Consider the following 14,769-nt stretch of genomic DNA (forward strand, 5'->3'; position numbering starts at 1 on the left):
TAATACTCATTTTAAACAGGCCTTGAATGTCTTAAAAACAAGCTTTTGATTGTTTTTGCTAAATAAATTAAAAATTCAGCCTCTGAGCCATGTCTTTATCTTTCCAGTCTCTAACCTCATTATCTATGCAGGATTCTGAGTGGGCGGGGCTATGATAATGAGGCTCTGTGCTGATTGGCTGCCTGAATGACGTCATACACCGCTATGAAAAAATGACGTAAGCTCCGGCCGGTGGAGTTAGTTGTGGACGTGGTTTCACGCATCAGAGACCGACCTATGTAAATCGCGCCCGTCGTTACGTAACGACGGGAGCAGAATCTGAATGACTCGTAGAAGCCACATCACACTGGACGGATCATCCGGGCGGCTCTACAGACACTGCAGAATTTGGTTGCTTTCCTCCTTCTCTGAGTTGGCAGGCCTAGGGGAGACCACTTTATATATGGTAAAGCAAGAAAAAACGTGTTTTTTATAATAGGTCCCCTTTAATTAAACACTTTTATCCATAATGAGAACATTTAACAAAAGGCATTCAAATTGAATAGTGTGCATTAAGAAAAAGGCAATTATGTCAATTAGCGTTACATAAATACACTAATTCAATGACTGACATCTTCAATGCATAATACCTCCATCACCAGGAAGGCCACAAAGACAAACTCTAGTAAACGTTGTGGCATAAAAAGTCCAAATTCTCATGTGGGCTGGTTTTTTTATTTCCCAAGCAGGGTCTTTGAGTTTTTAGGGATTCGTTTGCTAGTCCCCACCGACTGGCCCACAGATTCTGACGAACCCTTACATTGCAGGATTCCGGGCGCAACCCCCTCGTCCATGTCGTCCATGTCATCAGACATGACGAAATGCTGAGGTGTGGCTCTGCCGCCCATGAAGCTGGCGTCGAGGTTGAGGGCCGAGGCCAGCGACGGGAGGCCAGGGTTGTTGACGATGGTGAAGCCTGTGAGGATCTCTATCTGCTGCCAGCGATGCAGCCTCTCCCGCAGAGCAGCAGTCACCTCCCCCAGAGCTTGTCTGTGACACAGCAGAACAGTGTAAGAAAACATGCTGGTGGAAATAAGCTTGTAAATTAACACTCATCTTGAATAAAAACATTTGATCATATTTTCATCATGACAGTATCTGACTTACTTTGCTGCCAATATTTTGTGGTCTACATCATCAAGGGAGGAGCTGTGAGCCACATGGAAAGTTCCAAAGAGAGTGTTCCTCTTTTTCTTTATCTTCTCTGCCTGTAAAAATAATAATGAAAAAAAAAAAAATTAAATGAATCCTGCTGAATGAGTGTATTGTGAGATTCTGAGATACATTTTTTTATTCGTAAGCAATTCAGTTGATTTCAAACTGTTTTGATTATAATCTAGATACTACTCTGCTTTAGCACACCGTACAAGTTGCTGTGTCATCAACAGTGTTGTGTAGACCTTTAAAAACAAGGGGTGTGGTCACAACTATATATCAATATATTTCAAAAATTTCATAAACCTTTAGCCCTAGATGCAATATGGAGAAGGGATATACCTGACTGGGACCTAAATTTCAACTGGAATGAAGTATGGACCAATAGAATATCATCTTCCAGAAACCTCAGCTTATTCATCTTCAATTTGTACACAGAACTTATTTAACACCTCGCAAGCTTTACCATATGAAGATCCTGGTTAGCTCTTTATGTACACTATGCTCTCAGAATAAACCAGGAACCTTCATGCACATGGTCTGGGAATGCCAACCTGTTGCAAATTTCTGGCAACAGGTTGCAACTGCATTATCCTCGATAACAGTACAGAATATTCCAATAAACCCTCAAACACTTATTTTAAATAATTAATCAACAATCAATGCTTCACTATGTCAGAAACGATTTTTGCTTGCTGGCCTAACAGCAGCAAGATGGAAACCACCACACGCTTAACATCTCCCATTGGTATCAGACTTTTCTTGACATTATCTGGAAATATCTACAGCTCGAATCCATAATGCAAAACAACAAAATATTTTATTTTGGTATATGGCAGCAGATAAAATTAAGGCCAAACTTGAAAGATGTATTTAAAATTGACATAGACTACCTTGTTGAAGCTATCCTTGACCAGTTTTTGATAGTGTTTTGCCTTTGTTTTATTTTGTCCTTTGTCTTATTATCTTTGTATTATCTTTTTTTCTGTTTTTCTTTATTATGAATTGTTTTCATTGAATGCTAAGGTCCAAGAGGGTTTGGAAGGGGGTGAGAATATGTGTTAATGTTTGTTTAACATCATTGTGGATGCCACCGTTGATAATAAGAGAATCATGAAAGATAAAAAAAAACTGTTGTGTAGGCTTTGATGACAAGCTGATGAGGACCATTAATTAGAATCAGATGTATTGATGCAGAGAAACATCTAAAACATGCAGGACAGGGGGCCCCGAGGACCAGGATTGGGAAACACTGATCCAGTGCATACCATGTTTACCAATTGTCATATTAGTAACAGACAGCGTAAGCGTAGTAGTTAGTTAGTTAGTAGTTATTATGATTGCTCAATGCCCGACAATATAGCTGTTACCAACATCAAAACCTCATGTGAAAGATCTGCAAGAAACAATATACAAAGAACCTCCTAAATGTAAGTTTACACCATTTGCAATAAAAATATTACTTTTCAGAGTGACAACAGAAATCGATGTCAAATGTTGCACTGACCTTACTTTGCGCAAACAACAGTGCCTTATTTTTTTAAACTGAATACAGTTTAAAGTGGGTATAAGTTGGAAACTGCTCCAAACTCAACCACTAATGTCACAAAAATGCTTGACAATGAAATGTCTACACTTTTTATTAATTCATATTCATTTAGTTCACGTTTTTAAACCTATTTGACACTTGGGGTTTCCATAAAGTAAAATTAGTTTTCTTTAACATCTCCTCCATGTCACTATACACCTCATTCACCAGTTAACAATAATCTAAATAATAAATAATCCAAATTTATTTGAATAAGACTGTCTGTGGGGACATTTTAACACACCTGCCTTGAAACGAATTAATACACTTTTACCAAACTTTCCTGAGGAATTATTGTTGCCTCATGACAGAGGAATACACCTCTGAATCTTGACATGCTTACCCCTTCTTTGGCCACCAGGAGTTGCCGTTCAGCGTTCTGCTTCTTGATGTTGTAATACTGCACCTCCACCTCATGTGTGAGCTGCAGCCACTTTTGGAGAGGCTCTGGTGGCGACCAGCTGCTCCGCGACTCCAGCTCCTTCTCTGCTTTCTTCAACGCCATGCGTACCTGGGACAACACACCAATGAGTTCACAGCAATTGTGTTTTTGTTTGTTTGTTTGCAAACCTTATAGAACACTACAGCATAGATGAAAAAAATCATAAACACACGCTGCATTAAAAACAATAAAAAATGTATTCATAAACATGAAAGTGTTTCCTTTGAGCAAACATTCATGTGTTGCGCTCACTTGTGTGGGCTTTGCTGTGTTTTCCCTGCCAAACTCCAAATGAACAAAGACCTCAGTGGGTGTATTTATACTACAGTTAGTGAAAATCTCAGTCCTAAGCATATGGTGCAGATGCCCCCACTGAAAATGTATAAAAAAAAACTTTTTTTGTCAGTTGTGAACTTCATTTGACCATATTTAAATGTCACTCATTCAGAGTGTAATTACTTGTTCAAGCTCCTCTTCTGCATATTTTTGGCGACTCAGTTCGTTCACTGTGCCTTCACGAAGCTCTCTCAATCGCTGGGCCTCTTGCTTTGCTGTATCTATCTCATCCCTGAGCTTTTGCTCCAGGTTCACCTTCTCCACTTCGACTGTGCGGTGCTCCTCCTGGGCAATCTGCAGCCTGCGTACATGGAAAGGCACACAAGGAAAACAGTTAGCATTCAGTCAACGTTCAGATCTTCCTAAGGCCAAGAAAAGAAACCCAGCTCGTGCCAGCGTATTAGGCATTATGTGTAAGCAAGGCACTGCATCGACTGTGTATCACTGAAAAACAATGGCCATCATGTAGAGAGCAAAGACTCAATAACAACATCAGAGGGAGCAGAGCCAAAAATGGGACCAGCTGTCGAGTGTAACTTTAGAACGGTACAGTGTGATACCCAAAGCTCTTGTAGTATCTGGAGTGTATCTGTTAGTTTCAATGTAGATTATTTTTACACAAGGGTGGGATAATTATTAGCACTAGAGCATCCCTCTTATGTGAACTTAAAAAAAAAAAAAATTGAATAAATGAATAATCCATATTAGGATTATTGAAAGTGACAATCACCCGACCTAATTTGAGGTAAGACCTTCGGATAAGATTCACCATGAGCAAAATTCAAGAAAAAATAATAATTGTGAGACTAGCAGTCACAGCTATTTAATCAATAAAGACAACAGTACCATTAAAGGAGTGACAATGTGAGAACAAAGTTCTTACTTTAGCAACACGTTTTAAGTACACATAGTAGTACCTTCTTTCGGCCACTAGGGAGCAGCACACTCCACCAGTCACAATCAACACAATGGCAGCGGTAGCAGAGAAGGGCAGACAAATGAAAGCTGATCCAGATTACTAGCTATGGAAAATGTAGCTCGTTGGCAGTCCTTCTAATGCTTTCAACCCTGACCTCCACCACACTGATATTTGAAAGCACTGGTAGCGCTACAATATTTACTGAGAAAAGACCAAACAGGAAAAATAAGATTTCTTTCTTTTACCAGGAAATTCTTGATAATATGTCAACATTATTAAATCTATTTTAACAGTGCATAACTGACACAACTGAAAGTGTTGCTGTGCTTGTCGCCAGCATTTTGTCAGGATGTCTGTCTGCACACCACACCCAAATCCAAACACGGGTGAATTAGCACGAACGCTGACTTGTTAAACAGGCATGCTTATCACCATCTCCCACCACAGAGGGTCAAACACTGATGTAAAAGGCAGTGAAAAAAAATCCTCCTCTTGTCAAAGCCTCCTCCCACTATCACCCAACAGGGAAGTCACGTCTGGGCCAGGCTACTTGATACGACCACAGGATCTGCTTGAAGGTATGGAAAGAGAGCAGCTGGCAGGAGGGATCAGGAAGAAAGGCTCAGCTACACACAGAGGACATACTCCTTTTCTCTCAGGTCTAAAAAAGCATGCAGTGCAGAGACACGCTGCTTCTTGCTAGTTACTGACCTACTTTTTACTGCAACATAAAATATTGGTCACAGTTCTTGGCTGTCGAGGCTGCAACACATGTAACACACAAATCTATGAACAGTTTATCTAAACCAACATTTGTTTTCAGCAGTAGACACATGGGGTGGTTTGAAAGAGATATCTGTTCAACAGTTCCTTTTGATTATATAAAGAAATAAATACAAATAAATATCATATATTAATTGTGCATATCCTAAAAATAATTTAAATACATTTCAAAGGATCAGGCTTCATGGACCATATTCTAATTTGTCAGAAACTGAAAAATATTTTGTTTTGTATCTCTAAGCCCTCACTCCTACGGAAAAGATTCAAATGCAGTCAAATGACATTGCCGCAAATAAACTGTACCGCAATGCTCAACCAATAGCTGAAATTTTTATGAGCAGAATGTCGTATCTACTTTGGTCAGGCTGCTTAATGTGAAGCACCACAACACTGCCCAGAACAACTAACGAGATGGTACAGCTGGAAACGTGCGCAGCGTACTAACCATCTGAGGTTGCTGGCATTTCACAAAATGTTCTCTGGCTTGATCTGCAGGGGAGAATCAAGTATTAGCAACTATCCTAGCAAGAGAGGTATATCAAAGCCCACATTACAGCTGGCAAAGGCAAGAGTGTTAAACTGATCAAAGACTACAGCCACGAAGGCAACACTCAGACTGACCTGAGCCGTCTACCCAGCGACAATTTAACCCCCACTGATTTCTCCTCACTGCAGTGGTCAATGGCTCTACTGGTTAGTATAAAAATGGAATGAATTGAACAAAAAAGGCTTTCATCTTCCTTATTTTAATACCTCATTTTTTGTTAACCTACTATCACACTATGCACAGAATAGAAATCTATTTATTTACAAAAAGCTGAAAAAAAAAAAAAAAAGAAAATGCCCAACCAGTAAAGTCCAAATTTGTCTTTTCGGACTATTTCATGTTAAGCAAAGTATATCATTAAAAGTTTCAAAACTTTGTATCCTAAACAGCAGGCTTATGCAGGCATGAGGTGTGGTAAATAAGGGTTGAAAGCGTAATGGCTCGTCTGCAGGGTCAGAGTCTCCAAGAATCACGCCAGGAATGTTATGCAGTCAAATTGCAAAGCCTATCACTGCTGCTCTGGCCAGTGGACGGGCCTCTCATTTGTTTTTAATCTACCAAAACACAGCCTCCCCGGAGAATCAACTCTTCCCATTTTAGCCGTTACATGAGCTTTCCTACTCGCATAGCGTCAGGTCAGATGCGTATTAATTATGTTTTCAAGAATAACAACCTGCTTCCAATGAGCAATGGTTGTTATTCTTGAATTTCTTTCCTCCACTTTCAAAAATAAAAGAGAGCACTTGCAGCTGGCAGTGACTTCATTATAAGCAATCAGGTATCCATTAAAATTCCAATATTAATTTTAATTATCTCAGGTTGCCTTAAATGCGATGCATCTTCAGACTTTAAAAGAAATGACACTGCCATCTAACTGTATTGCAGGAAGGTCACAGGATAAGGCTATATATTATGTCAAATATCTGTTAATTCTTATCCAAACACTACAATGACAGCAGAACTAAATTCTCAGCTGACTTTTTCTCCAAAAGAGCAGCAGCTCAGTATCAAAAATGCCAGAGGCTCCTTGAACATTTTTGAAACTGGATAATCCCTCTAATCCAACTCTGATTGAGGAGAGTTCAGTATCCCACAAACAGAATAGTCTGAAATTGATTGCTTCAATTTCATATGATTTCAAACTCTTCTAAAGGTTTTTACTATAGAAGCATGTTGAGACAAATCTGTAGTTGAGACACATCTGTAAACCAAAAGAAGAACTAAGGTATTTCCTCACCCCTAAAGTGTTATACAGACTCTGTATTACAGCAGTGTGTACTAAAGAGGGTTGCCCAATTTAGATGGTTAATTACAGTAAAGTACAACGGCATGCCTTCATCACATGCACTTCCCGTTTTAGAGTAACAGAGCTCTATATTAAATCCATATACAACCATGTGTGTGTGGCCCAAGCCATAAACTCAACTGAATGGGTTCTGCTGACTTGGACTTAGTTGAAACTGGAAATCTTCCATACAATGAAGAGTATATGGAAACTTATATTGAAGGTCAGTTCATCTGCGGATACATGTATATAAAGACAATATTTGCCCATACTGATTTTTATATATATATATACACACACACATACACTGTTGGAAAAATCCCTCACTTTTGTTGTAGGTCATGCAGACTCTGCTCAGCTCGTTGCAGGCCTTCCAGGTCCTTCATCATCTTCTTCATGTGGTCCTTCGAGTAGCGATTCTGTATGTAGGCAAACCAGCAGCCTCCCATCCCAATGACTATTGACACTACCAGCATGAAGTCCTTCAAGTGGTTATGCCTATTCACTAATGAGAAGAAAAAAATAAGACAAGGCATATTTTGGTCAGATGATAAACATAATCACTTCACAGGCCCCTAAAGATGAGATTACTTTCAACCAAAATCATTTAGCAACAGCACATTCCTACAGATCATAAGATATGTCTAAACGAAACTATATCTCCATAGTTGTAGTTGATGGTTGTAGATGATACAATTCTTTAACAGTCAGCACACACTAATTCATTTTTGGTTTCAGCCATTCATCCACTTTTTGAAACAGAAAAAGCTGTGGAAATCCACTTTTATGTAGGCATAGACTCAAAATCCTCATTACAGATCCTTACAGATCCAGATAAATGCATTATGCCTACAAGAAACCAGGCCACATCAATGTGAACTTGTCACTTTGACCTCCCCCGACCCATTAACCTCACATGACTTGGAGCACTAGCAGACAAGGAGGAGCAGCTGCTAAAATTAGTTCAAGCTATAAAAAAAAAAAGTTTTTCTTTACATGTGGAGGCAAAAATCTGATTCCAATCACTTGGCAGACTCATATTTAGTTTCTTCCCCCTTATTGTTGGACATAAAAAAATACTTGTAATTGTTGCCTTGTACCGTTCATCTGGGTTCAACAGAATTTTGTCTGAATTATTTGATTTCATATCTAATTTTTGCCCTGTACTTACAAATTTATTACAGTGGGTGATTTAAATAGTCTTTTGAGAACTGCATTCAAGTCCTCAGTGGAATTATTTGGTTTTGGTTAAAGAAGCACGACTGACACCCCATTGCAAATACATTCTACTTTATTTGTTGTGTAGGCTTTTTTTTTCAGAACCCTATTTTGTCTGCTCACATCTTGATGGCCTTTAAAATCAGTCAAGTTTGTTAGCATTTAGATCCTTTATTTCCAAGTGTGTGTTCTTTTAAGTCTTGCTCTGTAAAGTACTTTCAGTTAACCTTGTGCTTGAAAAGTGTTATATAAATAAAGCTGACTTAACTATGTACAAGCTTGACAAGGATGTGGTTTGAAGCTTGGTCACAGCGTTGTCATACTGCAACTGTTGTGCAGTGACACAAATAGTCAGCAGCACAAGTTGTGGTGAGAGGGGCCAAAGGCTAGATACAAAATCTACAATGGCCTAAATTAAATTAATAATACAAAACAAGTAAAGTTTGGTTTTAATACAGCGTATTTGTCATTTGGGAAGTAAGAAAAGCACAACACAACCTGATATATAGCCTGTCTTTGGGCCTTGCAAGTTACACAATAAGAACATTTTTTTTCTTCCTTCCCTTACACAAAAAAGGGTTGTGCAGGAAATATGACAAAATCATGGCTTTTGCTTCATGGAGCGAGACGAAGTACTGAGGTATTTCTTTAATATATTAGATAAGATCACGAGGATATCCAACTGCTTAATGCTATTGTTCCTCTGGTTTATTCCAGGCCAATGATGTTTTCAGTGAGCTCCGTTATCATGTTAAACAACAAAAAAACTTAAACTTGGTGGAGCTAATAATAAAAAGGGCATCTATGAGCCTATGTACCATCCCATACAATGTAATTTCCAATATAAAGAAACACAATTTTACGTTATTGGCCAAAAAGCGAGCACAAAGTTACTCAATACTGCCTTGCATCATCCTGTTTTGAGACACAAAGGTGAAGAAGCAGTGGCATGCGAGTTGATGGATTGAACTAGTTTTGTAACATTAGAATCATGAGGGATATATGCCAATATTTTAGGATGGAAAATCCCACGAGGAAAACTGTGGCATGGTAATTATGCAAGACAAAGGTGGCATGAATGTTGCTAAAAATAAAATGAGCAAACCTTGTTAAGCATTTTAAAAGGTAATACTGGAAAGCACATGTTTATTAAGTCAAAGGGTAACAGGGATGTACCTCAGCACAAAACTCTGGATTGTTCTTTTTCCAGAAATGACAGAAATTACCCAAGCAAAGCCACAGAGCTACGGCAATGGCAACTTATCATTGTTACACTTGTATCGGATCAGTTCTCAGTAACAATTGATACCCAAATCCCAGGTATTGAAAAGACAAAAAAGAAAATGGCTTCAGAACATCTGCAGTGGCCAACCATTGGCACGTCATCGTGAGTATGTGGAAAACCTCAATGACACAAAGATACTGGCAGTCATATTGCAAAGTCATCTTGAAAAACAGTTGGATATCTAGTATGCCACATATTTTGTGGTGAATTCCCATTCGAGCTACAGCCAGTGAGAGAGCAAGAAAAGGGCCGACCTCAATTTCATGAAAGGGAATGCACAGAAGCAAGGAAAATATGCTGTCAACTTCCAGCAAAGCGCAGCATAAATTCTGTTAACTCACTTGTCCCTTTCCCACATAGGAAGGTCAAACACTGACACCGAATTTGATTTTAATTGTAGTGTAATGTTGCGCTCATCAGGTTATTTGCTATAGATGCACCACTGCAACTAATGTTAAGCAAGCTGTTATCAATCCTGCTGCATTATTTTGTACCAATAAACTTTTATTTCAGTTTGGGGGTATTTTTTTGGAGGAGCAATGCTCTCCACATCATATTAAACCTTTTTAATACACCAAATATCGCTAGTTTTACATGTAAGAGAAACAAAAAACGCATTTGGTGGTCTTTCAGTATTCCACCTTGGTGACTTGAATTTTTCATTTATTTTGCCGGATGACGCATCTGGATTCTGAAGGCAATATTTTGCAGAACTTGATGATTACTCTCATTTGATTTTGCGTTGGAGTTACTGTTCACTTTGTTGCGTCTTGGGCCAGAGGGCTGACACTTTCAACTTTCTGCTCCCATTTGGTCTACAGTGGTATTCTTCGGGTTGGGCAACAGGGCGTTTCAACACTATCCGCCTTATCCATTTACTTGGTACATGTACCGGTACTTACACAAAATATCACACTCAAATCACTGTTATAAATGTGAATTACACTTTCTTGATGTAGTTTCTAAGCAATAAAACTAGATACGATCAGAACCAAATATAACTTTGTCACTGTCCACCATTTATAGCTCAACCTATTGTGAAACCTGTCTTCAAATGCTGCTGCTTTAAATCAGTTGAATCAATCTAATTATTCTTAAAAGGCCTTTGCTTTGAGAAGCTGTCAAAGCCAGACAGTTTTCCTAATGTCTTGGGTCTGAAAAACATATCACATGCCAGATACAGACCACTACACACTGTGCCCATCTGTGTTCTTTTTGTAATGCAAAGGCCTGCCATCAATGACAGCTCATTAATTCTCATTTGGCATCATTAAGGGCTAGATGACTCTTTCACTAACCCTCTTTGAAAGTACACAAACATTCACTCTACTTATCTTTATGTTCTAATGGAGAAAGCAACATAAAAGCTTTATACTAACTAGAATATAAATATTTTTCACAAAGCCAAAGGTCTAGAACACATGGTTTAATAATAATCCTAAAGCAAATCTTTTAACCTTTTGTTTGAAAATAACTAACAAGTGCATGTTATTCCTGGATTTAAAAGTTGCATGATGAGGATTATAGCTTAGTTTTGCTTAAAATGTTAAAGTTTAAAATTCAAAATTGAAATCCCTTCGCATATTTATAATTTACTCATGACCAAGGATTGCCAACACTACCTATTTTACGGTGAGGCAAAATTTGAACAAAGTCACTAATAGCAAATCTTCCATCAAAATATTATACTTTTTGGAATCATCCTCAACATCATAATATCTATGTATGAACTACTAGTGCCTCTTTGTGATTCCTTTCCTGGTAGGCTTCAGTTTGACAGTATTGCTTCATGTTGAAGTTAAATTGCTAAATGAATCCCTGAATTGTGCTGACTTATCTTTTAATCTTAAAAGCCACTACAGCCACTTCCACATCACAACATGATAGAATAAATTAAAGATGCATGTACTCATTTGCAGGTGATCATAGTCAATAATGATGGACAATAAACCCTGCCGATATATAAGAGATGCTGGCTGTTGTCCTCCCTGCCATCAGTAAGTACAGCATAATGATGCACAGTCGGATGCACGTTTGTGAAGTTTAAAGCAACTTACATAGAGCAACAGTAACTAAACATTCGAGCACTTGGCTCCCAATAATGGAAAAAAACAGTGTTAAAGAGAGAGAGAAAAAAAAATTATATATATATATATATATATATATATATATTAGTGGGCGACCGATAATCGGCCATGGCCGATTATCGAATTCGATATTCATAATTTTATTAATAATCGGTATTGCTGTCCTTCCTAGTTAAAGCAATAAATTGCTCACCATTCATTTAAATGAATTCTTGTATTGAAATTTGTTTTCTCCCAAAAAGGTAAAAAAGGGTAATAATCGTATCGGCTGATGTCGGCTATCGGTCTTTTTGATTTCCCCCTAATCGGTGATCGAAATAATCGAAAAAAAAAAGGCTGATCGGTCGGACACTAATATATATATATATATATATATATATATATATATATATATATATATATATACCTGATATATATATATATATATATATATATATATATATACACCTGAATAACACGCACATTTTGTAGGGTTTAAATGACTATTTGAGCAGCTCCACCAACATTTGTCATTTGGCATGAATTGTTTACTCTGAACTTTTTTTTGGTCAAAAATGTAAGTTTGCTGTGGGAATTTCAAAATTGTTCTAATTAAGTTTGATAAATACTACAAGCCTCAAAAGCTAAATGATAATCGTTTAAAAATACTGTGATATTAATCTTGAACGTTGTTTCTTTTTCTTTCGCAATTGAGCAGCCCGACTTTTGAGACAAACTTAATCCACCATCTACCACCCTTATGATTACTGTATGTTCAATATTTTGAGGATAACAAAAGGTTAAAAGGCTAAAAATAAAGCCAGTCGAGATCACAGCTTACAACGTACCTTATGCTTTCTTTCATTGCTGATTAGGTTTAAGTTTGGAGTTGATTATAGATAAGATAAAATAAAAGCAAAAACTCATATTGGCAGATCATACCTTTTAAGAAAATCGGATATCGGATATGCAAATATAATCTCTGACAGCACTGCTGTGTTTTCAAAAGTAAGTGTGCAATTTCACACATTAAGATTTGTCTCTCTCCGGCACATTACATGGTATATGTCTTTTTCATCTACCTGTATCCATGGTTATTGTTTATATCAAAGCTGGTTGACAGTTTTATCCTTCACTATGTACATTGTTACCTCAAAGTGAGCATAACCCAATGTTTACTGAAACAATCAGTCAACTGTTCTGGAACCAAGGTCACATCTTGCATTGGGACAGTAAAAGGTGTAAGGAAATAAATAAAAATCATGTGCATATACAGTAATCAATATCTTAATAAATTAGTGACCGAAGAACACAACCCACGACAAATGCTTAATACACAAGAAATAATTTCAGTTTCTCCACAATGTTACATATTAATGTTTTTCAAAGACTAATAAAAGCAAAATTATTTTGTCCATGCCCAATTGAGTGTTTTAAACGATTTGTAAAAAATCAGCGACAGAAAAAAAAAAAAAAAGAAAAAAAAAAGAAGCAAAATGCTACTTACTCAAGGGTGCTCCAAAAAGCACAGTATCCAAAGATTTGAGCTGCAACTTTTGCACATGGCTGCGATCCAAAATCTTCAGAATAGAGAGTGTCAGAGTGGCGTTTTTTACAGCAAGCCTGAGAGAGAACAGACACAAGTTTGCTTTGCAGGAAGTCGGAAGAAAGAACTGTGTAATCCATTTTATGAAGTGGTTCCTTCATAAATCTGATAAACTTGACTAATCAACCCCAAATATCAATAATTGTTATAAATATAACACGTGTGATCTGGTTAAATGAAATAAGAAATACATTTTTCAAAAAAGGGGTAGGCGCTATAATTAGTCAAAACTAGTTCATGCTGATACATTACAATACAATGTCCTAGATAAAAGAGGCAACATGTGCCTTTGTAATTAAGACACTGTATTTTTCATAGATCCCGAACAGTTTGAAGTTGTAGTGACATGTTTTGAGGTTCTTTACCTTGGCATAGCACTTCCATTGAAATTCATCTTGCGAAAGGCATCCACATATTGTGGCAGTTCCACATAAGTGATCAGCCATTCCACCACCTCATCCACTGTCCAATTATACACTGAAAGCAAAAAACATCAAGAAAGAGTTCAACAATTGTCATTTAATACCAACAGAACACTGATGGAGTTGCCATGGGGAATAGCAGCAATATGGTTATTGTTTAACTGTTTTCACAAATTTGTTTTGAAAAAAAAGGTCAAAAAACAAGCAAGGACATTTTTCAATAACATGATCAAATATTGTGCATTTACTTAATCTGGCAATTAATATTCGAATATTGATGTGGAATATTGGCAATTCAAATTAACATTGCTGGTTTTGAAACTCGTTTGCAGAGTAAAACAGTGAGATAAACCCTATATACATTTATTTGCATATGCATTTTGAAATAATATGTAACACTAGGCTGTGTCTCTCTATAGGGTAAAATATTTTACCACAGAATAAATTACACTGGTCTAACTAAATTGATAATTGTCAAAGTCGAATCTGTTCCCCACATCCTGCTTGAATCAAAAATGTCTGTTAATATGTTGTTCTCTTGAACAAAACGCCCTCTCTCCTAAATCAAAGTCTCCACGGCTTTGTCAAGAAACAGCAGTGCAACAGTGTCGTCAGCATTACATGCAAACAGCAGAGCCAAAGCTTTCAGAGGAAAGGGTGTGACAAGCCATGAGTGCCAGATACAACATAGCTCATGAAAAGAGCTCTTAGTACTTGATAAACCAACCATAGTCAGACGGAGGAGAGCTTGGATGTGAATTGTGTGCTAACAGATTCAATGGTGTACACTCTGCTACTATCTGCAGCTGATAAGAAAACTACTCTTTAGCTGCTATGGAATCTGATCAACCACTTTACTACTCGGCTGGGAGAGTGAGAAGGTTTAGAAGGAACAATGTGAGACTCTGAAAATACAATAGTATTGTGTTCATCAGACCATCATGCTACTTTCTGAAGGATCAAAGATATTGCATTGCATTTAATTTATATAACAAAACTTTATTAGCACTTGTACAAATGACATTTTATTTTTATTTTCAATCAAATAAAAAGATAAAAAGAGGCCAATCAATGAGTG

The 14,769-nt window shown here is 37.4% G+C and overlaps 1 protein-coding gene across 10 annotated transcripts in view; it reads right to left on the minus strand.

Annotated features, from left to right (window-relative positions):
* stim1a (stromal interaction molecule 1a) overlaps positions 1 to 14,769 on the minus strand; it is a 32,073-nt gene that overhangs the window by 4,582 nt on the left and 12,722 nt on the right. For all 10 annotated transcript variants that reach the window (XR_009782504.1, XM_061719680.1, XM_061719678.1 and 7 more), the window contains exons 5-11: positions 13,635 to 13,746; positions 13,171 to 13,286; positions 7,422 to 7,599; positions 3,684 to 3,861; positions 3,126 to 3,293; positions 1,147 to 1,247; positions 800 to 1,029 (exon numbers count right to left, since the gene is read on the minus strand). Coding sequence is in view for 9 of the 10 variants with exons in the window: in XM_061719680.1 (XP_061575664.1) it covers positions 800 to 1,029; positions 1,147 to 1,247; positions 3,126 to 3,293; positions 3,684 to 3,861; positions 7,422 to 7,599; positions 13,171 to 13,286; positions 13,635 to 13,746 (1,083 nt within the window). In the remaining variant the exon portion in view is untranslated. The remainder of the gene's footprint in view (positions 1 to 799; positions 1,030 to 1,146; positions 1,248 to 3,125; positions 3,294 to 3,683; positions 3,862 to 7,421; positions 7,600 to 13,170; positions 13,287 to 13,634; positions 13,747 to 14,769) is intronic.

Source organism: Cololabis saira, chromosome 4, assembly GCF_033807715.1.
Source record: "Cololabis saira isolate AMF1-May2022 chromosome 4, fColSai1.1, whole genome shotgun sequence".
In the NCBI taxonomy this organism is placed as follows: Eukaryota; Metazoa; Chordata; class Actinopteri; order Beloniformes; family Belonidae; genus Cololabis; species Cololabis saira.